Here is a 17,046-nt window from a genome sequence, read left to right on the forward strand (position 1 = left end):
ACAAAGACACGCTACCAACCAGGAAACAGAAACAGAAGAAAGAAAAAAACAAATGTAACTTACCACACTCAAATTTTTGGACAACAGAAATGTTATTGAAATGTTATCATTCAGTCACTGTTGAAATGTTAGAATAAATATTAACGAACAGATGAGATAATTAATGCGTTTTCACCAGTGCATGTTTTGTGGAGCTATTTTTTGTTTCTTCATTTTCTTCGATTCGATTATCCCCGGTCCCACGTGTCTTATCAATGCCAATGCTGCCGAAAGGAAGTGCGATAATTATGTTCCAAACGTTCTTTGCGTAGTTTTTATTTGGTGACTGAGTCAATGGTTTGTGTGTGTGTTTAGCTGATTAGGAAGCCGGTGGTTCTACTGCATCATCAGCAAGATCTTGGTCACATTCGGTAAAGCCCGGACATGGCTTACCGCAACAGTAAAATTATTGATTGTGGCCCCGCCGATCGACTGTGTAATAATAGATGCGGCGTGTGAGAAGAGTGATGAACTAGAACGTGGAACTATATGGGCAGAATAATGATGAGCGTGGCAAAAAGGTACAGAAAGGCAACAGCATATTGATAGTGCTTATCAAAAAATGATGGTCCATATTTTGTAGAATTATTTCATCTCACCATTCTCGTCAGCATATATCAATCAGTCGCCATTGAACGAGGAAGCTGACGATGGGTGGTGCTTCACGATTGATGCCGTTCTAGTAATTTAATTGGAATTGGATTGGTCCCGTCGGATACGATCACGAACATACCGCGAGGGGTGACCGCGTGGAGAAAATCAGTGTAGTAATGGATATTTGGCACGACGTGCTATTGTGGATGTGCTCGTTTTGTGGTCTGTGTGTGATGGTTAGTAGGAATCTAGATGTAGCGAGACAGCAATAACCATCAATACTCAAATGATCTATTGTTTATACCCCTACAAGCTGTACATCTGTACCGTAAGGGCCAATCGCAAGCTGTGGAAAGGACGACTGGGTCAAAACCTGAGTCCGAAGCCAAATCCAGCAGGTATTCTGTTGAGCCAGCGAGCATGCTGGTGTGTGTAAAAATGATGTCAAACAACAATTTTATGTCGCTATTTCCAGGTAACCTTCCAATTTCGGTGTACATAATTCAACCCCCAGACGCAAAGCTATCGCCCTGTGTTGTGCATTTAAACTACGATGCTTTGTTGCTGAAGGACACGAAGGTTCGGGAACAAAAGCTTCGAATAGACAACTCCTTCCTGCACGGCAGTACACATTGTTTGGTGTGAGGTGGTGATATGAGGCAGCAGCTTCCTTATGTTGTATGTATTTATGGATTTATATTTAAAAAAAGTTTGTAGAAATCCTTTTAAAAATAAAATCGGCAGTTCACGTCCAAACCCGCTCCCGTTGGGCAACCGCTCAGTACGATTTCATTCAAATTAGCTGTCACTATGAGCTGTCATTGTAGACGCAACAACACAACGAAGCAAAAACAAAATAAAAAAACACACACACACACACTACAAAACATACGACATTTTTCTACACGACGAGCAGCGGCGGACGGTGAGTTTGGTGCGTTTTTTTGGTGTTGTTGTTTGTTAAGTATTTATGGTGTAATATTCGGAACGTGAACGCGAAGCTGGTGACCGGCAACCGGCACATTAACTGAAAGGTTTTTCATTTCTAACTTAACAAAAATGAAAGCGAAACAGTTCTCTTTCGCTAAGTTTTCGCAGCCGAAACACAACCGCGCCACTACACGAACGAATGTTTTGGTTGCGAGCTTTGGTGTACTGGCTGGTTGGGGTCTAAGCGCATCCCAACCTGCAATAAGCACACCACCCTGCCTATAGGCGCATCGAAGGTTGCCCGTTCTGGAAAGATGCGTATTCTATTCGGTGTGTACTTTAGCAGCTAGTGAGACAAATAGCAGCATCAATTACGGTGGTGGAGCATTTACATTTGTTGTGTTGGCATGGCGCTATATAATGGTGATGGCGCTGGGTAATCACTTTATAGTTTTACTGCTTGATCGCTGATACGTGCGAGAAGTCGGGCATCAAACAGTGTAAGAAACAATCTTTATCAGTGAACGAGAGCAACGTGTCACTCATTATCGGACACAGTGAGTAGGTATGCAATACGTGCGCGTACCTTTGTACACTACGGGTACGGGTGGTGACGACGACGACCACGAAGACGACGATGATGATGGGGCTCTTTGTTGGTAGTAAGAAACACATACCTGCGAGCATACAACATATCGAAGGAGGCTGTGGATAGAACGTTGCCATAACACCCCCACCCCACGCCATTCCTTCACTGCTGTAATCGTGGCTGCTGTGTGTATATAAAGCTAGAGTATCTGCGCGAGAATTCTCACCCAATTTTCTGTAGCTTTGCAAGCTTTGCGGTGATCGCAGTAGCAGCTGTTTGAGCTTTGTCGTACATGTGGGTTGACTGTGATTATTTTCCTTTTTTCAGTTTTGCTTTTCCGTTTGTGCAACGTTTTATAGACCATGACTGGTAATTTTTCTTCTTTCCAGGAGCAATTGAACCATCAGGAGGCCGGCAAGCATTTGCATTTATTTATCTCTGGCACATCCGCCAGATTAGGTAAATCCACCCTCACGGGTTATAACTGCAACGATGATACAAGGTTACGGATCGGTCACACAAGCCCTGCTGGGAACGCTGTTAACATGGGGGCTAACGGCTCTCGGGTCTGGACTGGTGGTTCTGCTGCGGGGCAATCAACGGAAATCACTAGATATTTCGCTTGGTTTCGCGGCCGGTGTCATGATTGCCGCCTCGTTCTGGTCACTGTTGGCGCCAGCAATCGAACTGGCCGAAAGTTCACACATGTATGGAAGCAAGGGAGAGTTTGCCTTCATCCCGGTGGCGGTAGGATTTCTGCTGGGCGCTATTTTTGTGTACGGTACTGACAAGGTCATCTCTTACTTGGGCATAAACAGCCCAACGATGATGATCGGTAAGTGGTTTTAAAGCTGCATTCCTAAAGCATGATTTGCCATTGATAACGTTGAATCAATTTGTTTTTCTTTCTGTTTTAGCATTAACTCACGCAAACAAAGACAAAGCTGATATCGCGATGGACGATCAAGTTTCTGCGGAGCATGGTAGGAGTTCGTACGCTGGAGTGGCACCCACTTCCACGGATCATGCATTGGCTATCGGAATGGATAGCTTTGCGGATTGTCTAAACGCACAGCACGGTAGCACGGTTTCGCGTAAGCGCAGGAAAGGAAGCTCGACGGCTTCGGCCAAGGAACAGTCGGTGTACACAAACAACAGCCAAAGCCAGCTGGATGCACAGTTATCCCAATGGAAGCGAATTATGCTGCTAGTGGTGGCCATCACCGTACACAACATACCGGAAGGTTTGGCCGTGGGTGTCAGTTTCGGTGCGATTGGTACAACGGAATCGGCCACATTCGAAGCGGCTAGGTGTGTTACGGTTACGAAATATGTTTTGCCCTAGCTACGGTCTACAGCTGGATCCTTTTGATTTTTTTTCAGGAACCTTGCCATTGGCATCGGTATACAGAATTTCCCAGAAGGTTTAGCGGTAAGCCTACCGCTGCACGCAGCTGGATTCAGCCTGGGGAAGAGCTTTTGGTATGGGCAGTTATCGGGCATGGTGGAACCGATATTCGGAGTTCTTGGTGCTGTTGCCGTCAGTCTCGCTACTATAATTCTGCCATACGCCCTATCTTTTGCTGCCGGCGCCATGATCTACATTGTTGCGGACGACATTCTACCGGAAGCACATGCCAGGTATGCCAGACATATGACCCCCCCCCCCCCCCTCCCGACTCCCCTTTTACTGGAAGATTTTAATAACTGTTGAATTGTAATATTTCAGCGATAACGGACAAATAGCAACCTGGGGCACAATTGCTGGATTTGTAGTGATGATGTGTTTAGATGTGGGGCTTGGATAAGCAGATGTGCACTCGATGCATTGGGACGATCTATCGATCCGGAACAATCTGGATCCGGCGGTTACCTGTGACTGAGATCGATCGTTGCGCTTCGATTGAACGAGCCAGTGTCTGTTAGCTAGTACTTGACTAAGTATTAAACATCATCGTGAAAATCCTTTGTTATAATCCGAGGGGAGAGTTTACTATAGATTAGTAGAGCACATTTTTTATAGGTTATCCTTTTTTAACTTACGACTTAATTACTACAAATCAGCGTGCTTACAGCCAATAAATGCCCAGTGCAGCGGCTCCATTTTAAATCGTTTAAGTGATGTTTCATATAGAAAAAAAACCACGAGACCAAAAGAGTTATTTGGTTGAAAATTGGAGTCGATGAGGCTTCTGAGACCCAAAGCCTTTATAAATTAACGATTAAAAAGTTCGTTTGAAAACATCAAATTGACAGATCGCCGTTCAACTGTCAAACCACTCGTTCCGATAATCCGTGCCGCTCGAGCAACCGTAGTAGAGTGCGGGTGTTGCGAAACAGACGGGAAGTGTACTTCTTTTAGTGGAAACAAAACAAAAGTAGTGTTGTAATATTACGAAATATCCGCACAAAATGATACGTGCCACAAACAGGCTCGCTGGCTCGGTACGTCCGTATATAGTTTCGAGAAATAGGCAGTTTTGTAATTGTTTGTTTTGTTTTGCTTCTCAGCTGTACCGCGAGGTGTGCGCGACAACGGCGACAGGTTGTTCAGCAGTACAGCTTTTGCATTCGAAATCCCAGCTCCTCCGTACCGGCTTCGCTCATCCGTATGTACGCGAAAATCCACAATGCACGAGTCGTACGATGCAAACACGCCCGAATTCGACCATTTCGACAAACGTTCACGACGCCGACGAATCCAAGGATGGGTTCCTGAAGCGGTTCGTCAAGAAAATGGGCTGGATTGATAACTCGTCCACGAGGTTGCGTGTGTCCAGCTGTTTGCTGTACGAATCCGTAGTGGATCACATAAACTATGCGGAGTTTTTCAACTACTTTAACATGCCGGACACATTCAATACCTGGTTCCTGATCACGGAACTGCACGTGTGGATGCTGCTGGTACGCTCGATGGCGGAAGGAGCTGAGAAGGGTGCCGCCGGTCGATTTATGCGCAACTGTATCGTGGAAACCATGTGGAACGATGTGACCACCCGCGCCAAGCAGCTCACCATGGACAATCCATCGGTGGTGCGTCCACAGATACAGCAGCTTTCGGAGCAGTTTCAGGCTGCGCTAATATCGTACGACGAAGGTATTAGCTACGACGATAAGGCACTAGCGGCCGCACTTTGGCGTCGGTTTTTGGGCGGCCGTTGTGATGATTACGAAAAGCTCGAGCATCTGGTCGGATATGTACGCAGACAGGTGTGTCGAGAATAGCGCACAGAGCCAATGTGTGTGCAGAATGCTAATCCCTCTTTTTGTTCATTGTTGTTAGGTTTCAATGCTCGATCAGTTAAGTCGATACGATTTCGCGATCAAGCCGACGATCAAATGGGCTCCGCTTGTTGAAGCAAAGCAGCCAACGTAACCGCAACGCGACTGAAGCTCGGCACAGAAAGCTACCACTACTGCCTGTTGAATGATCCGGATTGCTGCGTGCTGCGACTGTGTGTGTAGTTATATGCAAAGGTATGTGTATTATTTATTATCAAAATAATATATGTATTGGCCAACAAGATAAGCACCTCGATGATGGCCTGTACATATGGGGGAAAATTGAAAAGTTTTTCTATTTTGTTGTGATACGTGCTCTGCTTACGTTTGCATGGATTATAGAAGCAAACCTCTGATTTCTTACTTCCATTCTCAAGCTAGTTTTGTTTTTTCGAAAACAATTTGAGTTAAAATAAAAAGAACAACAGCAAAGAGACAATTAGCTTTTTTACATTAGCTTGTGTTTGACAACTTTGTTTCGTAATTTTACATTCGAATCCATCGCTATAGTTTTTAAAGTAAAGTCGAAACTAAGCTTATTTGAATTCCATTTGAATAAAATGATCGATTGTCTTGCTCGTTACACACAATAGAAACTTTGGTAATATCCGAAAGTACTTCGCATATATTAGAGCTTAACGTGACGTAGTACAATATTACAAGACAAACTAAAAGCACGTATTATAACAAAACAACTCCCAGAGAAACTCTCCGTCCCATTAACCATCTCGCTAACACAAATTTCTCAACGTTTGTTTTCTACTCTCTATACACTTAACAACTTAACAACAACTCGGTGGATTTATCCAACTGTTTTTGATTTATTTGTTTACCCGTGAAAAACATAATTTCGCATATCGATCACCTTCAAAAAGGGATCGTAGTTTGGTAGAAAGGTTTTGTTATGTATTTATTCAAATGTACTGTACACAAATGTTGGTAGCTGAAGTATGGCCTATGTTAGGAGTACAATACGTAAAACACAAACTCATCTTAAATGCCTAAACTTAAGCGACACATTCTCACGAATGAGAATGAAGAGTAAACGTAAACACATTACGAGTTCGAAAGAGTATTTTGTGCGCGTGTGGTCCAGATCGTTCATCTGGTGGTGTTGTTGCTGCTGCCGCCACCCTTCAGCTTGAGGGCCGTTGTGTGCAGATCCCAGTCGTACATTTGCAGCGCGTCGCTGCACTCCTGCAGCGAGAGGTTGTACGTGTCGAGGATGGTTTGTAGCTTGCAAAGCTTGATTGCCTTATGTATGTCCCAGTCGATGAACTCCAGCGTCAGCAGGCATTGCGCCGGCGAGGGCTGAAAGAGGGGTGTGGGAAGCGTGGACTGTTTAGCGAGTGCTGTCTGGCAGGGAGCATTTGAGTAATAATTTACCTTTTTACCAAGCACCTTCGACATGATCCTTACTTCGTCGGATTCCAGTCCCCGGGCGCGTCCCTTTGGCTTCTCGGCAAACTCGAGCAGATCTTCACAGCTCACAAAGTTCATCGATTTTTTCAGCGAACCACCGTCGGCCGGAGGTGCGGGTGGTGGAGATTGTACGTACTCGGCCATCCGATCGCTGTCGGGCTCTTTCACGATCGGTTGTTGGGGCTGTTGGGGCTGTTGTGGCTTTTCGTTGCCACCACCAGCAATACTGCCAAAGAGAGCGGATGCTTTGAACCCATCGACCACGTCGATGGAGCCGCGTCCTATCGGGCATGACTCTACCACATCATTCTCCAGTATGGATTCACAGTGTAGCGATGCCGTGTCGATGCAGAAGTTGTTGTGCGTCTGGAAGATGTCCAAATTCTCGTACGTTGGATCACGCAGTTCCGGCTGCGGTGGTGCGGCTAGAGTCAGGCTCACTGGCGGTAATGACGGTGGCGGTTGTCGTCTTGCACCGGCCGACGAGGTGGCCAACACGGACGCATCACTCGCAGTTCGTCGACGGGTGAGAATGGCACTGGCGGCCGGTATGGTAGCGGGCAGAGTGGTCGTAATGATTGCGTTCGAACTTTTCGAACTGTCCGAGCTGGAGACGGTCGGGAAATTGTTGTCTAAAAACTCCTTGCTGAACCCCTTCTGCAGTGCCATCTGTTCCGTCGCATTTAAAGGCAGCTCGGTGAGCGATTCTTCGAGTTCATTCAGCTTCATCGATTCCATCGATTTGTGCAACAGTTTCGTGTCCAGGTTGCTACACTCGTCCGGATCCGCGCGCTGACCTTGGCTGTCTGGCGCTGCAGCATGCGGCGATTTAGCCACCGGTTCCGGAATTGCGAACACATCCGTCTTCTCCTCCACCGGTGTTATCTGCGTCACCTTGTTCAACGTGCGCTGCACGCCAGCCGCGGGTATGATGAGCGGATACTTTCTGACGTGCCGCTTCTGGTTCACCGGTATCGGTTTGTTACGATCGCGCGGTGGCAAAGGGATGGGATTATTCGATGATGGCCCGTCAGTCGTTTCCTTCCCTGCGTCGGTGGCCAGCAGTGTGGCTGCTATTGCAGCGTTGTTGTACGTATATTCCGGATTGGTCAGGTAGCTGGGACTTTCGGCCTGATTAGACGCCGCCGCCGTATCCAGCTGCTCCTCCCAGGACGCCGGTTGCTGGTTGGACTTGTACTTGCATCGCGTCACAATGGGAAAGTTTTTGTTCCGCATGATTCGCAGCGGATTACAATCGTCCACCGCGTTGCCATTGCCCGATGGCACTTCACCGAGCAGCAGCTCAGCCTCTTCGGGAGATTTGGGAGCGGGTTCGGACGGTGGAGAGCAGCAGTCCAGGTCCTTAAACCGGAAGCTCGCCGTTGCAAGCGATAGCGAGTTGGTGAGTTTGGCCCGTGGCAGGGTGGAACATGCGAATCCAGCCGCGCCGAGACCGACGCCAGCCGCCGACATGCTGTGGCTGGTGCTGCTGCTGCCGCTGCTACCGGTAGCGCCAGACGTGCATGGGTTTTCTACCAGACTATTGTACGCTATTCGTGCCTCCTCCGTAATTGTGCTCTGCAACGGGGAAGAATCACGAGTGGGGGGGGGGGGGGGGGCAGGAAGAAAGGGAAGAGAGGGAAAGGCAAAAGCAAAACCGGGGCAGAAATAAGAAGACAAAAGAAAACAACAAAAAAACAAAAGAAAATAAATAAAAACAAAGTAAAACAAACGAAATGATATGCAAGTATAAAAGAAAGGGTGGCGGTAACCCAACCAAAGCTTATAATGGTAAAATATTGAAAATGCTTGCTAATACAAGTAGTTTAAAGTAAAACAGCGCTACCGACAGTTTTGGACGGGAATAGAATCAAACGCTCTTGTACAACGAATTTCACTGAAGAAGACAATGATTATTTTTCCCATAGCCGATTCATATTTCGTACAATTGCCATGCATTTAACGATACATTTTGTATTGTTTAGTGTTGAATGTTTTGAGGCGCGCATTAGGAAAAAAGTATCCTGTTTTTTGCTTTTAAACGGCTAGATTTGTGTGGATCTGCGAGCCACCGTAACCCCAGTATATTTGTGCTTTTGGAACGATAGAGCATTGCATTTGATTCGATTTGTGTGTTTTTAAATTTTAAAGTCCTTACAATCATTTACAATACCGATGAAAACGAGAAATAATGGCCGAGCTCAATACGCTCTGAGGGTTTGAATGATAGCCTCATTACCACCTACATGAACACGAACACACACATACACATTACCAAGTGGTCAATAAGTAGTTCATTCAATGAGCGCTAACTAATGTATGCATTATGAAAGCATAGACCAATTCAGATATCTCAGTGGATTCCAGTGTTCTTGGATCCTAAATCCAAGAAAGGGCGCCAGACTTGAAGTTTTTTAGCGCATCTTTTTTCTTCTTGAGGGATTCCAGCTTCCTGAGCTCTTCGACACTAGCCCGCGAATGTGAGACAAGATCCCCTTTTGGCAGTTAAAGGCCATATGTTCTTTTTTGCCTATCCAAATCTCGTCCAAGTCTTGTCGATTGATGGCGCGTTCAGAAAACACTCAGAACGTTGTTTTCACAATCGCCGTCAGCCGCTCGTTCTTTGCCGTTTGGATGAATACTCTGATCTCTGGACTAAAGTTCATAATACGGTCAGCTTGAATGATGCTGTTGAGTGACTGATATCTGGCTCCAATGAGACGTTTTTGTCTTGTTTTCCAGAAGGAGGAAAATCACGCGGGTTATCCGTCTGATTGCCCTAATGCATACGTTAGCGCTGAATTTTCGCTCATTTTTCCCCTCACGGATCACTTCAGATTTATCGGTATTTTGTGGTAATATTGTAACATATAATTGCCCACGACGATTGCTTTTACAGCTGCATTCGATTTGAGTCTCCACCGAAAATTAGAACGGATGTAGAACAAAATTACTGAGAAAGTAATGGTTTGATATGTTCTTCATCCTCACACTGGCCGCACTTGCTCGACTGGCCGCAATCGCAAGTGCAATGTTCGTTAATGTGCCAAAGTGTCTTCACCATCTCAAGATGGCCACGAACTTCATGATCTCACTCCCTCGTTAAGCTCACGGCGCTGGGGACGGTGGCATGATGGGTAAGCACTCAACCGGGCGCAAGAAATCAATCGAATCCGTCTCAGTGGAGGACGTATCGCTAGAGTACGCGTGCTTGTCCTTCGCTCCAACGCTCTTGTACATGGGCACCACCGGTTGCTGCTGTACGGCACTCTGCTGCCTCCAGAGCATATCGTTGTGCTTAACCACAGCGCCGTGAATTTTCTCTGGCCACTGGAATCCGGGCTGCGGTTGGGCCTGCAAGTGTACGCCAAGTGCGGTGCTGCTTTTCGCCGAGTTCGGCGTTGATGGGTTCGTCTTTGCCGTCACGGGAATAATGGTAGCTTGCTGATCTTGTTGTTGCTGCAGCTGCTGCTGCTGCTGCTGTTGGCCCGGTCCTCCAGCAGCAGCACCAGCGGCGGCGGCTCCAGCAGTCGGGAAGTAGCTTTGCGTGGTTGGACTTTTGCCGGTCAGCTTCGTCACGTCAAACTCGGAGTACAGATATTCCCTTTCGAGCGCTTTGTTGGTGTAGTTGGTCGGAGGTTCGGGTACTGCAAACTTGCCACCACCCACCAGCGCTACCGATCCTGCCGGTGGAGAAGTGGCCGGCATCAGGCCCGATTGGGCGCCCGTAGCCACAGCTGCCACCGTGCCCGCGCTCGTCGATAGGGCGTGTGACGTGGACGAAGGTCCTTTCCCTTCCGACTGTAGTCGCGTCGCGTGGCGCAGCCCGTAGTCGTAGATGCTCTCGTCTTCTTCGTCATTGTCCCCGGCGCCAAAATCGTCCCCGTAAGGATAGGAAGGATTTTGAAACTGATTATAGTACTGACGACGATCGCTGTGGTAGTTGTACTGCGGAGCACTCTTGATGCTGGCATTCGAGCCGTACAGCTTGTCCTGGCTGCTCGCACTGTTGCTGTTGGACTTGCGCGTCATGTACTGATGTCTTCGCCGGCGGGAGGCCGTCGTATGGAGTCGCGTTCGTATGTCACACTCGGAATGTGCCAGATTGCGGTCGAACTCGCTCTCGCTGCTAGACGACGAGCTGTCGACCATGTTGATAGGATTGTAGCTGAGCCGGCGCAAGTTCCGCGCGCGTATGCTTCTCGGTTTGTAGGTGATGACGTTACGCACCGGCACCACGGCGGCCGGTGGTGGCGCCGGCAGCTGTTGGAAATCGTTCTTCGGTTTGCCAATTGTGCCACTGTTGGCCGCCACAACCGATGGCTTAAATTCGTAATTTTCTGTGAACGACAGCGACCGCTGGCGGACCGAGGAGGAGGAGGAGATCGCACCGACCTGCGATGGATTATCTTCATACTTTCGACCCTGCATGGGCGTGTTGTAGATTTGGTACAACTGGCTGATCTTGTGCTGCTGCTGCTGCTTGCTTCCGGCAGCAGCCGTTTGCTGCAAAACCGAAGCCGACCCAAGCACCTGGCTTTGCTGCTTGCGCGTCAGCTCCGAGAGGTATTCGTTCTTGAAGTTGTAATAATCCGACCGTTCCTTCGGACGGGCATCGAACGAGCGGAACTTGAAGTCCCGAATACCGTACTTGTTGTTGTGATCCTGTTGCAACGTTGGCTTCGGTGACGTTCCGTTCAATTCCGAGTAACACCGACCACCACTACCACCACCGCCAGCAGCAGCAACAGCAGCAGCAGCAGCAGCAGCAGGACCGGTAGCTGGCATACTGCCGCCATTGTTTCCTCCACCTGCTAAATGAATGCTTGGCGGACTCTTGCCCGTGAGCGACGAAGAGCCGGAAGAACCTTTTTCGCTCAGCGCACAATTGGCCCCCCGTGAATTGGACGACTCGATCGACGAGTTCCGCATCAGCGAACCGGACGGTGGACTTTTCTGGAACGGTGACGCCGACGCGCACATCATCGAGGAGTAGCATTCGACAAAGAGCGTTTCGGCCGAATCTGCCTTTTCCAGCTCATGGTACGTTTGAAGAAAGTCCAGATTGAGCGCATTGAGCGTTTTCTCGATGTCGAGCAAATTTTCCCCTATCAAGTCGCGCGTCTTTTTGTCGAGCGTTTTGCTGCCGCCGCCGTTGGAAATGTCGGCCGTGAACGATTGGAACGGCTGCTTGCTTAACAGTTCGCGCGATTTCTTAAAGCAAAAGTCGGACGTTTCTTTGTCAAAGAGCGGTATTTTGATATCACTGTACTGGCAGCGTTCTATTCCCGTCAGAGAGCGGTAGCGCTATGATTTTTGTTTTTGTCACAGACACCCCAGAGGAAAACGGAGGAAAATCCACGAAACGTAGCAAGGAAAACGCATAAATACGGAAACGAAACGAAACAACGAACCGGTAATCCGGAAGCAACACACCATTGCCGCGAGATGCGAATAGTTTGTTAGTATATTGTGGTGTTTTGTTTGTTTGTTTGTTTGTGTGGTGAAAACAAAAGCGAACGCAAAACAAAAGAGAAACCAATAGAAGAGGATTTGTAGCTGTTATTCTCATTTTACAAATCGATGGCATCATCGTCATCGAGCTCATCTATGAACTGGTCGATCGGCGGTAATGTGTGACAAACATGTAGCATGTAGCGTATGATATGTTTCGTATGAGATAGATGGATGTGCACAGCAGATGTATGAAGCAGTAAAAGCAGAAAACGTAAGAATACAGGTACAAAAGGCAGGCAGAGGCAGGAGAGTACGGGCAAAGACCCACCACCACCGAGTGATGGCCAGGGCCAGAAAGTAAAACACGTTCATGGTGGCATCGATATGAACAGATAGGGCAACAGGGATGGTTTTTGTTGTTGATGTGATGAAAAAAGAAAAACGGTGCGAAAAAGAAAACGGAAATTAATTTTGAACCACTATACAATAACTCAATCAATCAGATACACAGTATTGAAGAAAGCAGTAAGACCACTCCTCAGAGAGATGGGAGAAGTGTAGCAGAGAGATGGACTGCTGCTGCGACAAAAAAAGGGAGGGTAAAGAGGGGGATCCTATTGCTTGTTCGATACTATATACTTGATGGGGGTTGGCAGTGGCTTGAGAAGGAAAAGGGCTACAGAGCGTGTCCGTCCTTTCTGAACGTGGATGATGATTCCAACTCGCTTGTGACTACATGTGCATGCAAGAGTGGCGCGGCGTTACATGATGAGTGTGTCTGTGTGGGTGTGTGTGTGTTTCTCATACCTGCAGATCGGGCACGTTGTTCACTTCCTGAGAAAAGTTGCGCTTCTCGCGATACGAGTTCGCCAACGTATTCGAGCTGTGGGGATGATGATGTGATCCGGCACTCGACATTACACCGTGCTCCTTGTCCTGTGCCAAACCACGACCCGCATGAGAAGCGGAACTCATGCCAGCGCTCAGTCCGGAAGCGTTCGAGTGGCTGCCGGTGATATTGCTGTGCGAAGCGCCCCGCATTCCATCACCACCGACCACGTTGTGGATGTGGGGAAAGCGGAAGCTGAACTTTCGTTTGGGGCTTGACGTTTGATGGCTAGCATCCGTCACTAGGTCAGTCATGGATCTGGGAAAACGGGGAAAGGCGCATTTAAGCATCGAATGTTGAAAACGATCCCATGCACTACCACTCACTTGGCACTGATTTCATTCGCCATTTCTATCACTTGATTAAGCAGCTTTTCGTCCTTCATCGATATGGGTTTGACGGTACTGGTTTTTTTGGCCTTTGATTTGCCACCTACAAATGGAAGAAAAAAAACCCCCGACCAAAGAAGTCCATAAAATGATGTTTTCCAACGGTAACACACACACACACACGAGCATACCATTTTTGTTGCCGATCGTTCCCGAGCTGGTGGACGAACTGTTTTTGCGGCTCATCTTCGAGGACAGTTCGGCGAGCTCGTTGCGCATGTTGGTGTTTTCCGCATCCGGTGACAACGGTACGCCCTGTTCCGAGATCGTGCTCATCGACTTGAACACGTGCTCCATCTCGTCCATCAGGGAAGGTCCTTGATCAAATACCTTCTCGGTCACCATATCGTCGTCGGATATTTCATGATATTCGTGCTGGTTTTGTCCATCCCTTGACGATGCTGCGACCTGTATCGAAGCAGGGACAAATGAGTAAGTCTCAGACAGAATCCCTTCGCCACCTCCTCACGCCAATTACTTACACCGGCACTGCCATCCGCGTTGTCGTCCGCATTGATAAACGGATTCGAATCCCGAAACCCACTGTTGCGAAAATCGAACGCACTGGTCGTCATGCTGTCCACGGCATTACCACCAGCACCACCAGCGCCGCCACTGTGGTGGTCGATAATATGATGGTTATTTTCACCCGCATTTATAAACGATTGGTGGCCGGCAAGTTGGAGCGTTTCGGAAAAGTAGCCACTAGCCGTCTGAATCGAATCCGGGCTGGTCGGCGTCGGAGGAAGAAGCAACGGCGTCTGTTCCAGATCCTCGGAAGGCTTGTACGGTGTAACGATTTGGCGTGGAAGCTGCCGACCAATGAGAAAGCGAGCGTTCAATGTTTGGTTCAATGATGGTTTTTTAGTGGGTTGCCAACGTTGCCTTTGCCGCATACTTACGTTCTGTGGGCTAGAGAGAAAGGCAACGTCTCCAAACGAAACTCCATCGATCCCAACGTGCCCGGTGTGCTTCAGATCGTCCTGCGGGCGTGAGATCATATCGGTGCGTATCTTACGCTTGCTGCTGGATCTTTCCGCCGTCCTGCAGAAACTGTCCCGATTCACCGACGAAGGCAAGCTGTCCAGGTACGCGACCGTATTGGCCGGATTGAACAGTCCCGTTTTGCCCGAATTCAGCACCCCCTTCCAGTACGGTGCGTTATTGTTTTTGTCCAGCACGGTTATTATTTCCCCCTGGCGGTACATCAGATAATCCTTCTTCTGCTCGCTGAACGCTACGATTGTCTTGAGTTGTTCGGGCTTTATGTCCGGCAGCATGGCGAAAATCTCACTAAACTTGGGCCGCTTTAAGGCGTCGTGTTGCCAGCATTTCAGCATCAAGGCATAATATTCCTTTGGGCAGCATTCCGGTTTCTCCAGCCGCTGGTAGTGCGGTTCGTCGATGGCTTCCAGTATTTGGTGGCCGGTGAGTGCGGCCCAGGGTTGAAAGCCGTACGAAAATATTTCCCACAAACACACACCGTACGCCCAAACGTCGGACGCGTGTGTGAAGCGCAAAAAGTTGATACATTCCGGTGCGCACCACGCAATCGGCAGCTTGAGATTCACGTTGAAATTCGTTTGATAATAGTCCTTCCCGACGCCGAGCGCTCGCGACAGTCCAAAGTCGGAAATTTTCACCTTGTTCTTGCTGAACACGAGAATGTTCCTGGCGGCCAGATCGCGGTGGATGAAGCGCTTGTTTTCCAAATACATCATGCCGTTACAAATCTGGGCCGAAAACTCACACAGCGTGGGTACGGTGAGAAAGCTCACCCGCAGACCCGGATCCTTGAGGCACTCGAGCAGTGAGCGCAGATGCGCCAGTTCAGTCACAAGCATTAGCGACTCCGTATCGAGCACCACACCGTACAGCCGGACGATGTTTTCGTGTTCGATCGAGTGCATCATGGCAGCCTCCTTCAGAAACTCCATCGGGTTGGATTGCATGCGCTCACGGCAGAGACATTTGATGGCCACCTGTATGCGTTCGGACCCGTTGGTCCACACGCCCTGCTGGACAATGCCAAACTCGCCCGTGCCGAGCTGCTTGTTCACGCAGATCGCATCGGGCGGTATGATGTGCTTGTTGTTCGGCAGCTTGCTTGGCGAGGGACACATTTTAAGCGGTTCCAACCCGGACGTGGGACTGCTGGCACTGTTCTCATCTTTGCGGGGCGGTTGTAGCAGCCGGCGGATCTTGTTCAGATAGCCGTGCGGGTAATACTTGTCATAAAACTTGCGAAGACGCCGGATTTCCGGTCGCGACAGGCCACTGACTTGCCGCAAATCCTCATCAGTTGCGTACTTTAGATGCGTTACGTTGGTTATCTTGAGTTCGTTCCTGGGAGAGGAAGGACGGCACGGGGTAAATTAGTAGGATCAGGTATGCGCAGGATACCCGTGGGTGTAAACTTACTTCAACGAGTTGTAATACTGCTGTAACTCGGCTTCTGCCAGAAATTCATACAAATCAGGAACTTTGGGTTCTGCAGGGTAAACAGAAAAGCAATTAATTTGTTGTTGGTAAAGTTCGTTTGCCATCTAGAAGCAGTTCTTCGCTATCCATATCTATGATGCAAATTGTTTGTTTGTTTGTGAAACACTGTAGCTGCCTATCTGCACTGTGCATCTTCATGTAGCGCACTATCGATTGGAGGTGAACAGTGCGTTCTAATATAACGTTCAAGCGCTATTTAGCGCAAAGCAGCATTTGCTTACACCACAATTATTTATAGACTTTCCAAAGGGCTTTTTTTCTCCCTAACATTTACCCATAGTGGCTGCCGTACTCCACATGATGACGGAACACGCGACGACGCCCGTAGACCGTTTGCTGTACTGTAATGTATGGCGGCGTTGTATTATGCTCCTGGTTGATCATGTATCGCGATATCGAGACGTCTCGCCCCAATCATTAACTTTTTCCGCAGGTCCATCCAGTTCCAGGTCCAGGGATGATGGGGGTGTGGGTGGTAGCAGGCAGTCAGTCGTACACTGGTTGCTGCAGTATGTGCATTCCAAGAGCGAATGCTAGCTGGAGAACATTCACCGCTTTCGTTGAACGTTTCCCCGATTGTTTTTCGCTTACAAATCACTTGATTCGGATTGCAGTTTCTGCATATTATGTACTTTTGTAAAACTCTTCACTGCGCGAGAAATACGGGAGTTGTATTTCAGACGACGGCTACTGTGCAACTCTTTAAAACTCCAGGTTGGAATGGGAGCGTATGCGTATGCGTCTGTGTGTGTGTGTGTGACAAACAGTCAGCAATCACGATGGAATGTCAGTGTGTGATTTGTGCAACAGTGGAAATGGCAGTATTTGTTTGATACTTTGGGATGGAAAATATTTTAAATTCAATTATTCATTACATGCACGATAATTTGCAATAATTTATCGATGCTAGAGCAACAAAGAATAAATAAAATAACTCCTTTATAATGACAGCG

The 17,046-nt window shown here is 48.2% G+C and overlaps 3 protein-coding genes across 11 annotated transcripts; 2 read left to right on the forward strand and 1 right to left on the reverse strand.

The window, feature by feature from the left end:
* The first annotated feature begins 1,455 nt into the window (after positions 1–1,455).
* On the forward strand, positions 1,456–4,270 carry LOC118513607 (zinc transporter ZIP11). Of its 9 annotated transcripts, none has more exons than XM_036059648.1 (5): positions 1,456–1,567; positions 2,542–2,987; positions 3,070–3,463; positions 3,536–3,793; positions 3,882–4,270. In XM_036059648.1, exons 2-5 carry the CDS (start codon positions 2,645–2,647, stop codon positions 3,958–3,960), a joined length of 1,074 nt encoding a protein of 357 aa, XP_035915541.1. In that variant the 5' UTR covers positions 1,456–1,567; positions 2,542–2,644; the 3' UTR covers positions 3,961–4,270. The 9 variants fall into 9 exon arrangements, with proteins under 9 accessions (XP_035915541.1, XP_035915542.1, XP_035915543.1 ...); XM_036059649.1 differs by having other exon boundaries at positions 1,464–1,558; XM_036059650.1 differs by having other exon boundaries at positions 1,554–2,446.
* Positions 4,271–4,435: 165 nt separating this feature from the next.
* On the forward strand, positions 4,436–5,890 carry LOC118513608 (ubiquinol-cytochrome-c reductase complex assembly factor 1). The gene is made up of 3 exons (XM_036059658.1): positions 4,436–4,597; positions 4,664–5,362; positions 5,436–5,890. The coding sequence occupies exons 1-3, from the start codon at positions 4,565–4,567 to the stop codon at positions 5,526–5,528; spliced, it is 825 nt and encodes a 274-aa protein (XP_035915551.1). The 5' UTR covers positions 4,436–4,564; the 3' UTR covers positions 5,529–5,890.
* Positions 5,891–6,231: 341 nt separating this feature from the next.
* LOC118513610 lies at positions 6,232–16,822 on the reverse strand. Its single transcript, XM_036059661.1, has 10 exons — positions 16,368–16,822; positions 16,013–16,082; positions 14,494–15,937; positions 14,074–14,403; positions 13,723–13,999; positions 13,529–13,634; positions 13,121–13,460; positions 9,969–12,163; positions 6,821–8,432; positions 6,232–6,745 (listed from the first exon to the last, which is right to left on the reverse strand). The coding sequence occupies exons 1-10, from the start codon at positions 16,390–16,392 to the stop codon at positions 6,536–6,538; spliced, it is 6,609 nt and encodes a 2,202-aa protein (XP_035915554.1). The 5' UTR covers positions 16,393–16,822; the 3' UTR covers positions 6,232–6,535.
* Between the last annotated feature and the right edge of the window lie 224 nt (positions 16,823–17,046).

Source organism: Anopheles stephensi, chromosome 3, assembly GCF_013141755.1.
Source record: "Anopheles stephensi strain Indian chromosome 3, UCI_ANSTEP_V1.0, whole genome shotgun sequence".
NCBI lineage: Eukaryota > Metazoa > Arthropoda > Insecta > Diptera > Culicidae > Anopheles > Anopheles stephensi.